An 18701-nucleotide genomic window follows, 5' to 3' on the forward strand; every position below is an offset into this window, starting at 1 on the left:
GCACCAAGCATGGACAGCATGTTTTCTCGCTAATGATCACATATGTTGCTATCGCTTGCGAAAAGGACATTATTCAAGCTTTCCGCTCACCGTTACCCAACAATGTATCACAAGGGTACTGCGCGGACAAAAGTGGGCAGGAATGCGCAATTTTGGCGACAGATTTACAGACAGATCGGAACACTCCAGAGCACTCGGAAGCAGCGTGGCGGACTAACGTTTACAAATCATAAATAATTAATCGTGTAAGCTAAGTAGCTCAACCGTAACACCATAAATAATGTGCAGTGTAGTAAGCCAGAGAGTTGTTTCAAAAAAGTGTGTCCCTCTGTCTTTTCCGCTTTACCAAAAAAGAGGGTTTGTATTAATTTTCTTTGCAAATATTGTTTTCCCCTCCAACGATCGTCCTCCAGAGGCTTTAATCCGATTGAAGTATATGTGTTTGTCCTCTTATATTTTAAGACTTTTCTTAGATGATACTAATAATACTTTTTTTAAATGATTTCTTTTTTTTTGTCTTACAGTTTTGCCCACCACCATTATGTGCCACCCGAGAAGTTACGGCGGGCCCGATATCGACCAAACTGCCGCATCGTTTGCATCCGATGGAACAGCGAACAGGTTTGCTCTTGGAATGTTTTCGCTAGCATCTTTCCGCCGTCGTTCGATAGTCGATCTGTTTTGCCTGTGCTGCAACACTTGCTGTAATCCCTTTTTTTTTGCATGGCATGCATGCGCCTCTTATCAAACGCTTTTAATCACGCTTTGCCGGCACACAGGTCCGGCACGAACCCGACCACGGTGAACGCGTTTTTTTTAGGTTTGGCCAAACGTTATTCCACCGGGCGACACGAAATATTGCAACTCTAGTACGTTTTTGTTTTGATTTATAGCTGGCAAGTGCAGGCACTTGCTGGCAGCATTCCGGAGCCTGCATCTTGGATATCATCCCGATGTCGCCGATACTCGCTTCATGTTACTCCCAACAAAAAACGTCGAACAAAAAATACAAACGTTGGGGAGACATTTAATGAAGTGTCCCATATTGAGCCAAGCGTCACGAGATGCGTCTCGTGTAGTCACTAACATTATATTCTCCACGCCACTAATGGACACCGGCTAACAGGGGCACAGCTTGAGCATCGTTGTGATGCGCCCCAGGAGGTCACGGGAAGAACAGCCGTCCTGTCGTTGCTAAAAAGGATCATCTTCGGGAGGTGGAACAGATACATTTCCAAATATTTATACCACACACCAAATATTTTGTGTGAGAAAAAAAGATCTTTTTATGGATTTAGTCCATTGTTTTGCTTCTTTTTTTTGTCTTGCGGTTAACATTAGTTTAGCGTGATTCAAACCTCAATTTCAAAGATTTCTTAATTAATAAAGAGAACAGTGGTGAAAAGCGGCCATCGCCACATGGTGCATAACGCAATAGGAGAAAAAAAAAGATTCTTCATTAAAAGCTTGCCCGTTTGGAATCCCATACACCCCACCAAGCTTGGCGATAATTGCCCGCTGAGCTGGGAACGATGGTGCAAAGCGTCAAACACATATTACTGCCGCGTCAATTTGCATCTTGCTAATAGGCTTAAAGACTCACTCTTGCGAGGCTCCAGGTAGCTTCGCCAAAAGACACCCAGACCCAAGGCACTATTTGATCAGCAGCTTAATGATGCTGCCTAATGCAATTTAGTTACGCTCAGTTAGCCACCGAGCAAACGGGCAACAAAAAAAAAATCTACGAATGACACACTCCCGCGAGGACACGGTGGAACTATGGCGCTGTGTTCTCTCGCGCCCGTTTCCTATCGCTAATCGATGTGGATACGGGTATACGCAGGCTCCCAAAGAGTAAAGAAACACTGGCGATGAAATGGAAACATTTAAAATAACATTTTTCATGAGAAGGATGTGCGACGGTTCGCCCAAAATTAGTCCCCATGAATAATTTAGCGAATTTAGCAAAGTCGTTCGAATTTAGCGCAGAAATTTCGCGCTCAGCTTTTGAGATAACAAAAAAAAAGGAAATAATTTATTGCTCCCCATTTTTATCGCCATTCGATCGCTGTGTGCATATTTTAAAAAGCACGATCATAACTGTCGTTTTGATTTAGTGCGGGAAAAAATGTATTCGCTCTGCAAAATGCATTAAAGAATCCGTGCCATTTTTTACGGCAACTAATTTCACATCAATTGAGATGGTTGTGCGTTGTTTGGAGTGTGTATCGCACAGCAGGGTAGTAGATAAAAATGTTCTAAGCTCTCTAATGAAGTTCTTTAGCCGTTAACATATTTCTCCTTTATTGAGCAATGCGTACAGGCGCATTAGCGATGCAGTTAAGTAGAATGTTTTACTGCAGCGTAGGACAGTCTGTAGATTGTACAACATTCACCTAGCGCTTGATAACCTAATAAAAGTTGGCAGCAGTTAAAATGCAAACATCCTTCCACGTACCAACAACGAAGACGTGTCCCTCCTGGTGGAGTGGCTCCAGCAAATCTTCGCAACTATATCTGTACGCTAGAACAGATCAATCTCGCTACCTCGTAGAAACTAGAAGGCGGGCACCTGATATGATTGTCCGCTTCCATCAAAAGCAGTTCCTAACGGCGCTACTCACTCATGTGCGCAAGTATGGTGTGCGAGTATGTAAATTTTTAATTCACTTACCGGTGTGGTGAGACCCAAGGAGGAAGGCCGGACGAATCTCTGTCTCGACCGGCGATTCTAGTCTAGCGCTCGCCGCACACTTGCTGCACCCGGTGACTTGTGTGACGACGGCTTGACGCGTGTTTGTGAAGTTGCTACTGCAAGTTGTGAGGGGGGTGGTTACTTAGAATCCCACCAGAGCAGCGGATAAACCTTAAGGGAGAGGTCGAGGAAAAGGGGTGCAAAATTAATTAATTGACATTGCTATTGACCATTGGATTTATCTAGCATTTATACAGTTTCATTTGTAACTGCCGAGCTGCTCGTTCGGTACGGTTTGGTTGGAGTCTGGCTAGCGAGCTTAGGTCTCACCTAGTCAGCACGGGTCTGCCATTTAAGCCTTCCGGATAAAGCTCCATTGCTGGCAGTCTTTCGCTCACAAAACAAATGGCACACAGACCCAACAGGGTAGCTTGGGTGAGTTATTGGTTCAATCAGGGTTACTTATTCGGTACGGTGCGGTGTTTCGCACATTCGCCATTACCATCAGGTACCTAAGCCCTCCTGCAAACAGCAAGAACCCATTGCACGAGATCACGCAAACCAAATGGTGTTAATATCGCAAAGGAATAGCAATGGAATTGCTAATAATCGCACTACCAGCCACATAATAGCTAGTAAAACATCTTTATCGCCCAACATATCGTGGAGTAGGTCCCGGTCCTTTAGAAACAGTAGACAGCATGATCCAAGCGACAACTCGAATGAAAGCCAGTAGCTACTAGTTAGATAATGGTAAACAGAAAACCTACTTTTCCCATTTCAACATTCTTGCGATAAACCTATGCCGAGTTGTGGTGCGATCTATGGCAAAGATAAATGTGCATTTTCAATTTATGCAACCCAAAGGGAGAAAGAGAGGGACAGTCCGTGCATGGCGCTAGGCAACAACAAGAGGCACAGGAACTCGATTAGATTAGGGAGGATGAGATGTCAATTAGCGTATCGAGTACAAGACGCAAACTTTTCCCATTCAACCACAACGAATCGAACACTTTTACTTCCTGTGTCGATCACGAATTTCTCCCATACGAGCGGATGCTTGCCAAAGGGGTACTTATGTTAGAGGAACAACATACTTTTGCAATTTTCTTCTCAAATCCAACCCCTAATTGGATGTTGTACGATGATGTTAACATTATGATTTGAAGTTAAAGCTTCCGACCCACTCAATAGATTCAATAAGATAGATTCCCTAAGGCTACGCAATTCCATTTGCATAGAGTCATTAATCCAACGATCGTTCTCTAAATAAACCAATTTATCTGCACGATGACAAATAATCCACCTACAACGACTCACTTACCTGCACGAGAATTGCTCGGTGCATCTAAAAATGAAGCTCAGCATACAAGTAGACCACCTTCCTGCCCACTCGCGTACTGCGTGCTAATTCCCTACAGTAAACAAACATTTAGTCTTCGCGAACGTCAATCCAACCGTCCAGTGCTTGTGCACGGTGCGAATGATTGATGAAGAACTGTGCTGCCCTGCTCGGGCACTCTGCCTCTTCCAACCCGTCGAGGAAATGGGAGATTCCCGCTTTTTTAATGACTGAGTACGATATAGTATAGTCCCCATAGGCCTCGGATCACTGTGACATGATCCGGGTGAACAGCTGTAGTACCAGTCCCATCGGACGTTCCTGCACTTGATTGGAGGACCTCCAACGACGTTTTTTCAGCCGTTCAGCCTTATGAGTCACTGCCGTGATAAGAGAGTTGATAGGTACTGGCTGGTACACCAGCTCCTTCTCCAGAGAAATATGCCCAGAAGCTGGACTAAAGTGCTCAGTTGGAAATTATTAAGCGATCAAGCGGTCGTGCAATTATCCGCGTTTCTGTTTTTGTTTTGCGGTGCGTATTTCCAAACCCACACACTTTCTGCCTGATCATTTCCCACCGTTGGTTCCCCCTCAGTTGCAAGCTGGTATAATCTGGCGGTATAATTACTATCATTCGAAATAAATTATTATTCGCTTGGGTAACCTGCTTCGGCTAACAAGTGCACACATTGTTTGGCCATGTTAAGTAGGGAGCTAAAGATTGCTAATATCGTAATTGTAACCAATGAAGAATGGATATTAGCGTCTGATCATCGGCCTAACGGCGTAACAATATTAATCTTGCGGTCCGGATAGACGGACGACGGATTTCAATCATCATCCGACGCGTTTTTTTTTTCAGTTTCATGTACCTTTAATTCTTCCAGCTATGGTGAGAGCACAGTCAGAACGCAAATCACACCTTTTCAACGAATAATGTTAACAATAATCGTTGCGATATGGTGAAAATTTATTCATCACCATACACCACCAATCATAGTCGAAGCATCAGAACCTGCATCTCCAATCGAAGCGTTTAGTCGTACGCGTTCGATTGAGTTATGAGGCCCGTAAGGTGGACACGATCGCCGGATACATAAATAGTCGCCCCGGTGGCAGTGGTTGAGATTAGATAAGTGAAACGTGAACACGGTAACTGGATGCCCATCAATCCACCAGTGCGAAAAAGGGAAGCCATACAGTATCTTGTGTCTAGAGCACAAGGTACTTTATTCGATCAAACATGGCGGCACAGTCTCTTGCGTCTGGGGCTCTGGGATCTGTTGGAAAGTGTTGCCACACATTGCAAACTGTACTTGCTTGCACATACATATTGAAGTGGATCGCGACTCGAGTGACGAGAATCCTTTAAATGTTGCTCCCCTTTTCCGATCGAGACAAAACACACACAGACACACATACCCGTACCAAGTATCTTGCTCGATTTCCACTTCAACAGAACCGCCGCCAACACGTACAAACGCACAGCTCCGCAAACAAACCGTATGCTCCAGACGTGGAAGGGCGACCCGACACCGTCGCTAGCAACATCGGACACAGGTAGGGCCGGAACGGTACCATCGGTGAGGCGAAAAGTGCGCCCGCAACGCATACACCATCACCGTACGGGAGATGTCCGGGTCGGGCGCAACATCGGCATCGGTACGGTCAGCGATCATGTAGGCGCTAGCACTCATAAACACCATAGCAAATCGATCGATCGGTAAGCAAGTTGTTTTCTCTCCACAGTCTTACAATTTCCCGGCAAACAGACACAATTTGGTCCGTTCATACAAATTTACCATTTTAAAAGTAACTTTTCCCCTCCCCCTCCCTATCTCTCTAATGATATTGCTGGGTCAGGTTAGGCCAACACACGCGACAGTATGTCATTTACCCTTACCCATATACCATGTCCAGAGATTTGCCGATAGTTATCGATTTATCGATTTGCATCTGCGGACAAACGAATGCTTATCACGCAATCATTTCACCAGTTTGCAGTCAGCTGTGCATCAGTAGTGTCCAATGTACTCGGGCTGGTGTTGCTGCTGCTACTGCTGCTAGTTATCCACGTACGTGGTTCTGCGTGCCTTCAATGTTGTTGATAGACGTTGTCGTGTTGTTGCTAGTATAGTTGCTCGCTTTAGTTGACTTGGCGCTAATCCCACAGTATAATCTCCAATCTCCACAGGGTTTCATCGGTAAAACAGCAGCAGCGTGTGTACAGTAATGTCCAGCAAGGCTCCATTACCCTAGAGTTGGGAAGTCACGCATTTCTAGAACCAGGACAGAATAGAACGATACCGTTGAGCGCCCTACAAGACACTTCGGTACGCTTCAGACCCGCACGGGCATGACCTTCACAAGGACGGCTAGCACATTGATTGGTCGCACAATTGATTTATGTCCCGCTTGATTGTATCTCCAACAGATAATACGACAACGTATTCCCTTGGTGAAAAAGAAGCACGGTCGACTGCAGCACGGCACCCACCAGCATCGCACTAAGCGCCCCGGCTCCAACTCCATCCCCAGCGGTACGTCCCGCCGTAATGGACCACCTCCCCATCTGAAGTATACAACGATCGGCGATCTTTGCATTACCTGTCCACCGGAACGGACAGCGATCGCAAGGAAGGGTCTGGATGGTGTGATGATCGAACCACCCTGTCTGTCCACCTGCAACGGACGTCCCATTTCGAAGGAACTGTACGAACTGGAAACACTGTTCGGACCGAAGGCGAACTTTGTGCTTCCACATTCGAACGGCCCACCGTACAGCTTTATGGCGAAGGTGGTCAACAAGCAGAGTGGCAATACGGTACTTACCTGCGATCTTCGCTACAGGGTGATCGTGAAGCAGTGCAAACGGTACAAGCCGAAGAATCGTGATCTGAAAGCAAGCTGCAGTCTGGGCAACATTTGGGGCTCACGGTGTACGTTCCATTGCCGGGGCGGAGGATATCTTAGCCGCCCAAACTCGTACGTTGAGTGTGGCGAGAACGAGCTGTGGGAAGGCGAGGAACCGTACTGCGTGTTCAATGGTAAAGTATCTCGTTAGAACTCACCCGATGATGTATCTAGCATTTGTATCAATGACTTCCTCTTGTCTCGACCCTGAAAATAGATGTCTCCGATGACTATGCGGCCGATAGTGATACACCTAACGCTGCCGGTGATTGTCAGCTGGATATTCCACCGGAAAATGGACGCTTTGCCTGTGATCTGAAAGACAACGATGGTGCTTCCAACGAACTGGCCGTCCCCAACGGTACCGCATGTCAGGTGAAGTGTAACGAAGGATATCATGTCCCGGCACATCTTCAACCAGCTACATACTTCGAGTGCAGTGATGGTCAGTGGAACAATACGATGCGTCCTTTCTGTTACAAACCGACACCGAACCCTGGCGGAAGCAGCCAACGACGCAGAGTGCATGGATAGATTAGTTAGTGAAGCTTTCGTTTACATAAGAGCGTTTAGACTCGATGTATGTGTGGCAGATCGTCGATGGACAATAATACTTTTAAAATTGAGGAACTAATTTCGGCCCTGCAGTAGTTGTAATTGCTTTCTTTTTTTTTCTATTCCAACGAATAGTAACATCGCAATAAAACACCCGCTTGGAAGGAATGTATCGACTGATAACGAACTCTAAGTAATGTTGCCATAAACCATCTCCAAGCGCAGGTCTTAACCCATTTCACCACGCTCAGCCAGCTCAGTCTTTCGGTATTGTTCCAGTTTATCCCTTCCTTGAATACATCCAAAGGACTCCTAACATTTAAACGTGAAATGGCTCTTTCATATTTCATCTAACAGAACTTTACTAACAGCAGGGCAGTTTAGGGACAGCAGGAAATTGAATCGAACTGGTAAAGCAACCAAGTTGCACGTTATAGCTAAGAATCCCGTGAACTTGTTCCTTACTGATGCAGCGTGAAATGTATTATGATTGTTTTTTTTATGATTTTGCTTGATAAACTCACATAGGTAATTAAGAAGAAGTTCGAGAAGGGGGAAAAACGGTCGAACAAAACTTTGTGTATTAATTTTAGGAACAAGTAGTGTGTATGCTTTGTCGTAAAATGGTAGGAAAACATAAGTTACAACAATTAAAACAAAACAAAACCACGAAATGAACTGTTATTGTAAAGCAAAAAGAACGTTGTTTAAATTTAAACTTCATTGTGTGCGGTGTTTCTTGAGTAAATTTTTGAGAATTCTTTAAAAAATTTATACCTAAATTACACCAATGATTAAAAGGTAAAAAAAGTATTGAGTTGTACGCGTTATCGCCATATAAACAGATTTCACTTCTCAATTGTACTACCTGACTAGTGATGTAGAAAGTTCTAAAACAGTTCAAAAATATATCAAAAAGTATAACTTAACTAAATGTCCTCGAATGTCTTGTTTTCAAACGTCAAACGAAAGAAATGAATGTAAATTAATTTGCAAAGCAAAGCAAAGGACGCTGATATCAACGCCACAGAAGAAGACTGGATTTGTTGAGGATGTAGGAATGGATCAGTCGTGTATGTCCTATTCGAAGCCGGGATAGGACTCGTTCATGGTGGCTGGATTCGATATTTTCCCATGAAGCGGTGTTGTGCTTAATGAGGCGGAGTTTGTTGCTGAGGTCTAGGTTGTGTTGGTAAAGTGGATGGAATCTCGGCGGGAAAGATTGTTGTGTGCTTCTGCTGGACGAAGACGACAGTAGTTGGTCAGACGGTTAGCTGCCTCGTTTCCGATGATTCCGGATGGACCCAGAATCCAGCAGAAAACGATTGTGGGAGTGGGAGTCTTTGGAGGGCTTCACTTCTTGGAAGAAGTGGGGCCAGAACAGTGGCACTTTAGGTTCGGTCGGTCGGTTAGAGTGCTTCGTCGAGTGATTCCGACATCACGTTGACTAGCTTTGAGGCGTTTATTTTTTTGTAAAATATGTATATAACATATATAAAAACGTAAGTAAATCCAGTTGAAATCAAACCTGTCGGCAATCGGCTACAGATTAGGGACCTAATCCGCGTTTTATGGAAGTGGACTTTTGAACTGTCCTTATCTTGTTTACAACACAAAACGGACCCTTTTTGAAGATTTATCTCTGATACAATTCAATTAATTCATCACTTTTTTCTTTCTACCTAAACACTATGAACAAGATAAAAGAATCCCCAATTGCCTTATTTAATATTTCTACACTTTTCTTTATTTGTGAATTAGTGTGTCTATATATTTCAATTATTCTTTTCCCTAAATCAACAGAGTACAGTAAACATTATAAATTTGCCAATTACCGGTACACAGTAGTGCAGTATGTTCAACCGATGTATGTAGCTTCCCTACTTTCTACAGCACGATATTATAAGTTTTGTAAACATGGGTGTATTTCTTCTAAAATTAGAGCTTTCGATATCCATACATATCTCGTGAATTCTAGGTTTAATCTATTACCTTTTCCGTTTTGGCAATTACGTTGAATGAACAAACAACTGTTCCACAGGCCGATTTTCAAACTAAACACTGTTTGTAACGACTGACACGGAATTACAAAAATAGTTCTCTGCTAGTTGGGTGCAGCTCTTTGCTTATAGAAAAATAGACGGGAGTTTTCTTTGTTGTTTTATGTATAAAAAAAACCTATAAATAAAAAGCATTGCGCATTGCGTCGATACAAAATGACTTGTGTGGCAGGTAGCGAGCAGAGTAAGTGGATGTGAAGTTGTACAAACGCGCGTTAAACACATCCTTAAACTAACATTACGTTTATCTACTAGGAAAAAAAGCACAACTCTGCACATCAACAAGCTGGAATTCTGCACAATGCAACAATGCGGCTGTTGGCTAGATGGGAAGGTTCTATAGAGAATTCTATACTATGTGGTAGCTTCGTTGCGTGGCTAGTGCTTTAAACTCCTGGCGTAGAACGACCAGGATACTGGGAACCTTTTCTTTTCATGTAGGAGGTATGAAGATGAAAAGTAAAAAAGAAAAACAATGTTGCAGGAATTGGGTTTTACTCCTCTATAGAAGGGAGAAGCATAAGGTTAACCGGTAACCGAAGCTGCCGAACATTAAACCTCACGAGACTTGTAATTGCTAACCAATGACGTGACAAGAAATACATCTAAACGAAGTTCGGCGGGAGGGAAAGAAGAAAGAATTTTCCGTTTTAATAAGTGCGCTTTTTTGAAGTTAAAGCTTGTTTTTGGTTAGTTTTATCAACATGAACAAAAAGCCAATGCAGGTCTCGAAAAAGAAGGGATACTGATTAATTAAAAGCTCATCGGTACAGACACGCAAATGCAAAACACGACAGGTTTTTAACATGCAAAAGACAAACGAACAAACTCGTATGTTAGCACCACAAATATCATTAACAATTCGACAGTTAAACTGTACCGCCAACGTTGTATTCATTATTGTTCTGCCTTTTTATTTGTTGTGGTTGTAACCAATATTTAATAAATATCTTCAATCTTACATAAAAATCCTCGGAATGTTACGTTCAGCTAAATTAAATTGACCTTTTTTTTTTTTTGAATGGAAGAGTAAGTGCTTCAAGAAACAGTATTTTGGATATGGTTCATTTTTCATTTTGTGATTGCTTTAAATGGCTTTGTTTTTTCTTTGTTTTACGCAGAAAGTTTCACAACTTTGTATTTTTTTCTTTTGGTTTCTTTTATCAGGAATTTCCAGCAAAATTTAACTGGTAATTTTAAACCTACGCCAAAAACCATATTCTCATTTTGACACCGGAATGTTTATCGTATTTTGCTCTTATCTCACTTTTCATGCTTAGCTTTAATTAAATTTAGCTTTCAACCTTGGTGTATCAGGGGCGCGTATATCGATTAACAGTTTGCTTGTTTCATTCTTAACTCCTCTCACAACTACAATGGCCTACAAGTAGGCCCAATAAAACAGGAGGTGATTCAAATCTTGATCTGTTTCAAAATTCTATCGAAAACACACTCTTCGGTAGCATAGTTTTAACCAAAAGGGGGTTAAATAAAGCAACGAAAAATTGACCTAATAAATGTTTAAATTTGTCCAAAAAATGCGCACCCTTCTGCATATTACCTTCGTTGTACTCGTGTTAATAATAATAGGTGGTATATTGGTGTGTGTGTTTTTAGGTGTAAAGTGCCAATTTCGGCTAGTTTTTTTTGTTATACTCTTCCAAAGTGTACCTTCTAAATTCCAATACAGTGGAGAGTAGTTAAAGAATAATTGCTTCATAGCACCGGTATAATACCGTGGCACTAAAAACCTAGCTGGTTAAATTACGGTACACTTTCTTCTAGGAAAGTTTACGCAGTGTTAGAGAGGGAGGTTGCGATTTTCACGCATTATTAGATTAAGCATTTCAATCAACAGATTCAATCGTTAACATAGTCAATGGGGTCGGAAGGAATGGGTTGGGTCGGTCGGTTTTTTTTTGTCAGATCGGAGGCGTAACAGACACAGATGGGAGCGACAAATTAGGAGACAAACGGGTCCAATTCACTCGTCAAACACACGGTTCAGGCTAACATTGATACCTTGGCCTTGTTGAGTTTCCAGTTCCCGAACGATAAAGTTGCGCAGATCCTCGTACGCTTGCTTCAGGTTGTTGTTCTGTACGACGACATCAAAGTTGCCCACTTCCGTACCTACAAAGGACAAGTAATAATTAAAATTTTGGCCACACAAACATACCCCCGAAAATCCTCTACTTACCGTATTCAATCTCTTTCCGTGCCGTGTTTAAACGCTTCTGTAAACTTTCCTCCGTCTCCGTCTGACGTCCGCGCAACCGGCGCTCCAGCTCCTCGATCGAGGGTGGATTCACAAACACCAGCAGTGGGTTCAAGCGGTCCGAGTTGCGAATCTGCTTCACACCCTCGATTTCAATGTCCAACACACACACCTTACCTTGGTGCTGTACGTTTTCTACTGCCTTTTTGCTGTGTGCGTCCGAGTAAAACGGGGAGAGAATCGTCGTCCGTCAATTGGTTTGGTTCAAAGGCGTATCGAACACGCCCCCCAACTTGATCACAAAAAGCTCACCTGGTACCGTACATATTGCCGCTAAATACTGCCGTTTCAATAAACTCGCCCTTCTCGATAGCGGACTGCATCTCTTCCACCGAGACAAAGTGATAGTGGACGCCATTCTCCTCTCCTGGCCGTGGTTTGCGAGTGGTGTGTGAAACGCTGCGAGTGGTAGAGAAGATTGTTGCTTTAAAAATCTAGCTGTGTTTGAGGTTGGTTGTATGGGGTTGAGTTAAATGTATGGGAAATTCAAAAAAACTGAAGGATATTCCTACACTGCTATACTATTTCATGCATTATACGGATACAAGATCTTTGGGACTATAACTTTGCGAGATCATGGTCAATTATTTCATTTTTACTAAATTTATTCCACAGCTGGATAGTTTATTAAGAATATGGTATGCTAACAGACCTGGACGCCAAGATTTTTGACAACAGTATCCTCACAACTCACCTGAATCCGAACGTGTCCGGAAACTCCTTGAACAGCTTCTTCAGCAGCGTGCTCTTGCCCGAACCCGATGGGCCACAGATGACGAGCGGACGTGGTCCTTGTTTCACCATTTTTCCGTTAAGGCTTGAAAATGCTAGAGGCGTATAGAAGAAAACAGTTTTACTCAACTGTAAGTAAAGTTAATGCGCACAGCGCAAGCTACTTTTGTGTTTGCGATAACGCTTCCGAATCGTTACTAGAGCAACGTCTTGCAATGGTTACTACTTTTAAGTATTTCTACGATCAGATAACCGAATCCACGGTCAGCTCCAATGAACGATTAATTGTAGAAGCAAACACAAGCATGCACAAACGAGCAACTAATGAAAAATAATGACCATCAAAGGTCCTACCTACCTACCCAAACCACCTGGTCACTCAGACTATCTAGCACTTTCCAATAAAAACGAGACGATATTTTCTTACTTTGCCCCAACACGCAATATTTGCTAATGCGACCTATTTACTACAACGATCCACCACCCCAACCCTTGGTCCTTGGTACTTTGTGACACCGGAGCAATAACAAAAACACATACACAGACACACCGGTATGACTAACACAATTTTTCCTGATCACTCGTCGCCGAGTGCAAAACAAATAGTTTACAGTCACTTAGAGAAGCAAGGAAAAGGAAAAGAAAAACCACACAACCTTTCTTGAAAAAGGAAATTTTTCACATTCACCCGGTATGACAAGGTCGTGTCCGGACCGCGTGTACAGTGTTGCAAATGGCGCAGTTAGTACGGGCTCCCGGTCCTCCCGGGATCTTGATCCAGCAACGTTTGGATATGGACTGAGTTCGGTACGATTCGGGTTGCGTGATGATATTCTCTTTCCGCCGGCGTTCGGGTACTACTTCGGCGGGCAAAATGGGATTCTAGCCATGCGCAAAGAAGCCACAATTTTCGAACCGTCGTTCGGTACGGAAAGCGCATGCGCTACCATGATGAGGATCACGATCGTTGCTAAGGGCTTTTTCTTTCTCCTCAGCAAAAGCAACGATGGTTTGAATTAAAGCAGCCAAAGAGAATATTAATCATCACGTGGTTGGGAAATGGTTGGGAAAACTAGATAGCAACCGATGGCGAACTTTACCAACGCGGCACCGCCCTGTTTACTGCCAAATTAGGGTTGGGTTGGATTTGTTTTTGCTATATTCTTAGCCCACACCGGAGCGTATTCTCGTAAATGTTAATTTTACCCTCATATAGAAGATAGGCCCAGATCGCATAGTTATGACGACAGCGCTACAGTCTCACACGTATAGCGTCATAGTTGTTAGCACAACTCACGTACAAGTAGTTCCCCCCGAATTACACCATCACAAATTGATAGTGTCCTTTTTTGAATCTGGCGCAATTATAGAGCAATTTGTAATTGACCCACTAAGCAGTATTTTAAGAATATATCTGTCATACTGTTTTTCTAGGACGATTCATACAGACTAGTGTTGGGCGTACGGAGTAAGAGTGAGTGAGTTATTGAAATCTTTGCTAATGAATGAATTAGATAAACTCCTCACAAAGATTTTTTACAACTCTTTTGGGATTCGTTATTATCGAGGTGGTGGAGCCACTTGCCAGGTAGTCCAACTGAAACCCCCGGGAGTAACTAAGAGTGAATAAATTCCTAGAAAAGAATGGTCATGCTCATCACTAATGCAGACGCCCGATCTATCATGGTCCTGGTCCTTCATGGTGTGTTTCCATTCATTATTGGCATCGTTACCTTCACGAAACGAAACACAATCCGTCTGATCAAGTAGGCGGCATGGAAAATGGAGGACATTTTTGCTGGCAGCACATGCTACCTCTACGCAGCTATTAATAGTACGCATATTCGCGGTTATTAACATACGTACGCATCCCCCCTGGGTTGGGAGATTTTGCACGGGAATAAGAGCAATGTGCATCGTCTGCTCGCGCCGGATCCAACAAAATCAAGGCCGAAGACGACGGCGGGACGATGTTCAGGTTCGCTTCGCACCAGCCGGCTTCATTGTTCATTCGAAAGGGCCCTTCTTTCTGTATAGCTTTACTCTTTCGTACAACGAGCGGCGATTGAATTGTGCCACATGTTCGTATCGGTTGCGATGGGCTACTCTGGTGCTCTAGTGCTTCTGGCATTTTCTACGTTCACCTACTTCAGATTGCTATATTGGATGGTGTGGTCTGTAAGAAGCGGAAATTATAACGTGTATTTGGACTAGCATTACTGAGACATGCACAAACTACATACAAACAGTAGGACACTTCCGGGAAGGGAGACATTTGCAAGGAACTACTCACCCCTTGCAATTAGCACGGTTAGTGTAAGCATGATGAGACACGGTTATGGTCGGAATACGCCCGATTTGTTCACCACAATTTGTTAGTCACAGAAAGCTGGATGTTAAGGAATTTTATGTGTTTTTTTCTCGTAGTTATGTTGTTCTTAGTAACTATATTAGGTAGAAACACGCACAGCCGCTATATGACGATGGTTCCTAATGATTGTCCTTTTTTTCGTTTGGTTCTCTACAGCATCAATCGGAAGTGAGAAAGGAAAACGTCCTATTGGGTTTTTTGTGGACCGCTCAAAGGCTTTTCACTGTGAGGTAGAACCGTTTCTAGAATCTCCTGTATATATTAATTATTTTGGCACAAGATTCCCACACCACGTCGTCACTGTCGTTATAATCGGCGTTCAATTACAAAGCAAGCTCAAAGCGCAACCCTGTAACTCCCACCGCATGGACACGTTTTTGCCACTTCCGGAATGGGTTGCTGTTGCTACTCCCTTTTTACCTTTAGCTAAATACTGCTGATTGTTCTGGCCCTGGCACTGGTTCTGTATTGGCCGACTGGTAAAAGTGCTTTGGCAGTAGGAGTGCTTCCCGTACGCACAATGAACCCGTAATGCAGCTGCAGTGATCCGGCACAGGACGTTGTTGTTGAGTAACATCAGTGGAATTTTCCACGGGGCTGTGAGTACACTGCGCTCTCGGGCTGCCCGGCTTGCCGGTATCGGTGATGTTTTTGCACTGAGCGAATTTTCACCCAAAATTTTCACACTCGGACACACCACTTGGCACGAAGAATGCACGAACGAAACGAGCCAACTTTTCCTTTGTATGCTGGGGGGTGGGAGGGATACCGAAAACAGAAATTACGCAGAAGCACTCACACACACAGAAAAGTACACCCCACAGCCAACTGCCGCGCGGTTTTGTTGACATTTTGACGGGAGAACTGTCAAAAGGGACAGCTGTACGCACATAGGAAGGGATATAGAACATGTGTTAACAAATTAAATTAATGTCACAAGTAGTTTTACGAAATTTTCACATACATTCATGATATTTCAATACACATTTTGTAGAAGACATTAATAAAAAGCTTTTTTTGCTTGAAATACAATATTTTGTAATCGAACACACAATGGTAGATTTTGGAACTCAAATAGGGTGACCAGTCATTTGAATCCAGATCCTGCGGGAGTTCGCACCTGTTCGCTGCAGTTAATTATGAATCGAAATTCCTTTTCCTCATCCTCATCCCGGAAGCAATCACAACAGTAATTACAAGTTTCAATCCAATCAAACTATCAGCAGCATAAACTATCTCCATTCAACTACCCATCGTAGTACACATTGACTATTGTCGCGGAAAACACCGTTACAAGAATGTCCAAATTTCTAACCCTGCGTCGTCCCACAACGATATCAAAATTACTCGAACTAGTGCCGCAAGATCCGGATACACTTCCGCGTGAAGTCGTTCCGCAATGGATCGATCTGATACCCTCGGTGAAACTTCCCAATCGTTGCTGTCCAGTACACGCGGTCGAGTTTTCCACAGGACCGTTAGCTCAATTTCCATGGGAGTATCCAAATGATCATGAATTTGATCTGGAGGATCCTTACATTCGAATTGCCCCGAAAAGCTACCACGTGTTGCATGACAAGCACCTTAGGAAGTACTGGACTGAAGTACTCAAAAAGGTATGCACACTATCGTGATAGACCATTTGAAAAGCACCGGAATGTTTATGTCTGCTTCATTTTACTACAGAACTTGAAACATCATGGCTTAATCAGTGAAAATGAGCGAGTTCTGTGTACGCTTATGGAGCTTAATCGGTTTCGAAGTTTTCTATCCCACCACCACCGATTGCATGTACTGGAACTTTTGCATCAAATGGTATGCTTGGTACAAAGTACAAATACAGCACGATGTTTGATCTAAATTATATACAATTTTCAGCAAAGCGAAAAAGCAAATGCCGTACACTGTAAGCAAATGCAAACTCATCTAAAGAATGCCGTAGACTTTTGTGAGAAATTGGCAACGATACGTGATCGATCTGATAGAATTTATAACAAGAAAATGGATCAGTAAGTAACACAACAATTAAAGCTCATAATTAGCTTACACAGTAGAGCCAATTTTTTCCTGAAGGTGGAAAACAGCAGTAGAGAAATGTAATCAACAAACGGACAACATTATTAAAAAATTTGAGATGCAAAAGCAAAAGAACATGACTGAGGGACATCTGCGCGACTTGAAAAACAAAAAACGGTATTGCGACCTGTTAGCACTTCGAAAAAGGTAAGCCCAATGTTTAAGACATACCTTTCAACGGAAAGATGACTAACGCGTTGTGTGAAATTGTAGAAAAAATCTTGTACTTAGGAGAAAACTAAAAGAAAGGGATGTTGCGCTACAGCAGCGAATGATGAACAACAAACGAAGGAGTCAAGAGATAAAAACTAGAATGGTATGTAGTTAAAAATGAGTCTTCCTACTATCAGAAAAAAAACCCCAAAAAATCTTGCATTACAGAAAATTGAACACTTTCGAATGCACTACCTAGCATATCTAAAAGAACGAAACGAAAATAGGCAATACTTGGAATCATTTCTCACCCAAATGCACCATAAAGTGCAGGATCGAAAGGAAATGTACGATCGGAAACACAAAAAGCTGGAACAAGACTTAGTGCGACGGAAAACGAGATATCTAGCCAGCAAGTACTATCGGCGTAGTAAGGCATTGCTCGTGAAAGCACTGCTGAGGGAATGTAAGAAAAGTGTCTGTGCAAAGTCATTCGGCAAGACCTCTGCCATGGTAAATGAGAAGATTGAGCGTGCGATCGATGCGGCCTATGCCATTCACACTACGATTAGTCCTACTACCAGCAGCACGCAGATAATCGATACGGCAAGCCAATTTATACTGGACTTGCATGACGGTCCAATCGAACCCTTACCACAGGACTCGCTGATAACTGGTTATGTTATCGAGCGATTGCGTGAGATGATGCATCAGATCATTCAGAAATCGGTCCAGGAAGCTCTGACACTCATAGAACAGGTAGCCGCTCGGAAATCCAAATCACTGAACCGAGACGACCAGTCAATCAGGTCCTCACTTTCCAACCAAGGAAGCATAGCAAGGTTAGCCTCCTTTCAGGTGCGTGTTGAACATCCGAAACTGTCACGTGTGTCCATGGGACCGGCTTCGATCGTCGAGCAGTACGAAACCGAAAGTTTTACATTGAAAAAGTGCAAGTATCGACCTCCAACGCCCGTTACCTCCGTAACGTCGCTCGTCGAGCACACTTTTCATCAATCGAAAGAAGAGCGAATTAGCATCAGTGCTCTAGAAGTGAGTACCGAAGCGGCACTGGACGTGTTGAGGCGAATCCATTCTGAGTCCAACCCACTCATACACGTGATGTACAGTCAGCGACGATACTTGGAGGCTAATCTGTTGAAGTATCGCATGATTCTACAACCCTACGTAGTACAGCGCGTTTTGGCCGCAATCGATCTTGATAGGCTAACGACGGTCAGTTGCGTGGAAGTTGCTGATAGTGGAGCAACCAAGAGAGAAGCAATCTTGCGGCTCACGGCAAGCGCTTTACTCAAGTTCCCTGATAGCAGTCATCAGTATGCGGTCGCTCTGTTTGACACAGTCAATTTCCTATCAAGACAAGCTATTGGACAAGTTCAGCAAATATTAAGCGCTCCATAATTCGAGGGATCCTAGGACTCACGATTCTTATCGAACAATTGTTTATGTTTTTATTGTGCACAATATAGGATACAAGTTTCTAAAGAGAGTCAAAATAAAATGTC

The 18701-nt window shown here is 43.2% G+C and overlaps 3 protein-coding genes across 6 annotated transcripts; 2 read left to right on the forward strand and 1 right to left on the reverse strand.

The window, feature by feature from the left end:
• Positions 1 to 538: 538 nt before the first annotated feature.
• Positions 539 to 7484, forward strand: LOC126568284 (uncharacterized). Of its 2 annotated transcripts, XM_050224733.1 has the most exons (5): positions 540 to 621; positions 5497 to 5760; positions 6232 to 6370; positions 6472 to 7084; positions 7168 to 7484. In XM_050224733.1, the coding sequence occupies exons 1-5, from the start codon at positions 542 to 544 to the stop codon at positions 7482 to 7484; spliced, it is 1413 nt and encodes a 470-aa protein (XP_050080690.1). In that variant the 5' UTR covers positions 540 to 541. The 2 variants fall into 2 exon arrangements, with proteins under 2 accessions (XP_050080689.1, XP_050080690.1); XM_050224732.1 differs by lacking the exon at positions 5497 to 5760 and having other exon boundaries at positions 539 to 621.
• Positions 7485 to 10117: 2633 nt separating this feature from the next.
• LOC126568419 (uncharacterized) lies at positions 10118 to 15658 on the reverse strand. Of its 3 annotated transcripts, none has more exons than XM_050224888.1 (6): positions 15367 to 15658; positions 12538 to 12670; positions 12096 to 12242; positions 11766 to 11992; positions 11588 to 11698; positions 10118 to 10170 (listed from the first exon to the last, which is right to left on the reverse strand). In XM_050224888.1, the coding sequence occupies exons 1-6, from the start codon at positions 15521 to 15523 to the stop codon at positions 10118 to 10120; spliced, it is 828 nt and encodes a 275-aa protein (XP_050080845.1). In that variant the 5' UTR covers positions 15524 to 15658. The 3 variants fall into 3 exon arrangements, with proteins under 3 accessions (XP_050080845.1, XP_050080848.1, XP_050080846.1); XM_050224891.1 differs by lacking the exon at positions 15367 to 15658 and adding an exon at positions 14869 to 14906; XM_050224889.1 differs by lacking the exon at positions 10118 to 10170 and having other exon boundaries at positions 11549 to 11698; positions 15367 to 15657.
• A 586-nt stretch (positions 15659 to 16244) lies between these two features.
• Positions 16245 to 18597, forward strand: LOC126567985 (uncharacterized). The gene is made up of 6 exons (XM_050224373.1): positions 16245 to 16562; positions 16633 to 16761; positions 16825 to 16955; positions 17020 to 17169; positions 17236 to 17338; positions 17404 to 18597. Exons 1-6 carry the CDS (start codon positions 16245 to 16247, stop codon positions 18595 to 18597), a joined length of 2025 nt encoding a protein of 674 aa, XP_050080330.1.
• The last annotated feature ends 104 nt before the right edge of the window (positions 18598 to 18701 follow it).

Source organism: Anopheles maculipalpis, chromosome 2RL (genome assembly GCF_943734695.1).
Source record: "Anopheles maculipalpis chromosome 2RL, idAnoMacuDA_375_x, whole genome shotgun sequence".
NCBI classification, from domain to species: Eukaryota; Metazoa; Arthropoda; class Insecta; order Diptera; family Culicidae; genus Anopheles; species Anopheles maculipalpis.

What these genes read in the sequence shown, in the direction of transcription:
- LOC126568419 (XM_050224888.1), bottom strand. Translation starts at nt 15,523, where the DNA reads ATGTTACTCAACAACAACGTCCTGTGCCGGATCACTGCAGCTGCATTA. An exon ending in ACGGAAAGAGATTGAATACG is followed by an intron (nt 11,699 to 11,765) that starts GTAAGTAGAGGA and finishes TGTCCTTTGTAG; the next exon opens with GTACGGAAGTGGGCAACTTT. An exon ending in GGAAACTCAACAAGGCCAAG is followed by an intron (nt 10,171 to 11,587) that starts GTATCAATGTTA and finishes AACTTCGTTTAG; the next exon opens with ATGTATTTCTTGTCACGTCA.
- LOC126567985 (XM_050224373.1), top strand. Translation starts at nt 16,245, where the DNA reads ATGTCCAAATTTCTAACCCTGCGTCGTCCCACAACGATATCAAAATTA. An exon ending in GGACTGAAGTACTCAAAAAG is followed by an intron (nt 16,563 to 16,632) that starts GTATGCACACTA and finishes ATTTTACTACAG; the next exon opens with AACTTGAAACATCATGGCTT. An exon ending in TGGAACTTTTGCATCAAATG is followed by an intron (nt 16,762 to 16,824) that starts GTATGCTTGGTA and finishes TACAATTTTCAG; the next exon opens with CAAAGCGAAAAAGCAAATGC.
- LOC126568284 (XM_050224733.1), top strand. Translation starts at nt 542, where the DNA reads ATGTGCCACCCGAGAAGTTACGGCGGGCCCGATATCGACCAAACTGCC. An exon ending in TCCGATGGAACAGCGAACAG is followed by an intron (nt 622 to 5,496) that starts GTTTGCTCTTGG and finishes CCACTTCAACAG; the next exon opens with AACCGCCGCCAACACGTACA. An exon ending in ACCGTACTGCGTGTTCAATG is followed by an intron (nt 7,085 to 7,167) that starts GTAAAGTATCTC and finishes CCCTGAAAATAG; the next exon opens with ATGTCTCCGATGACTATGCG.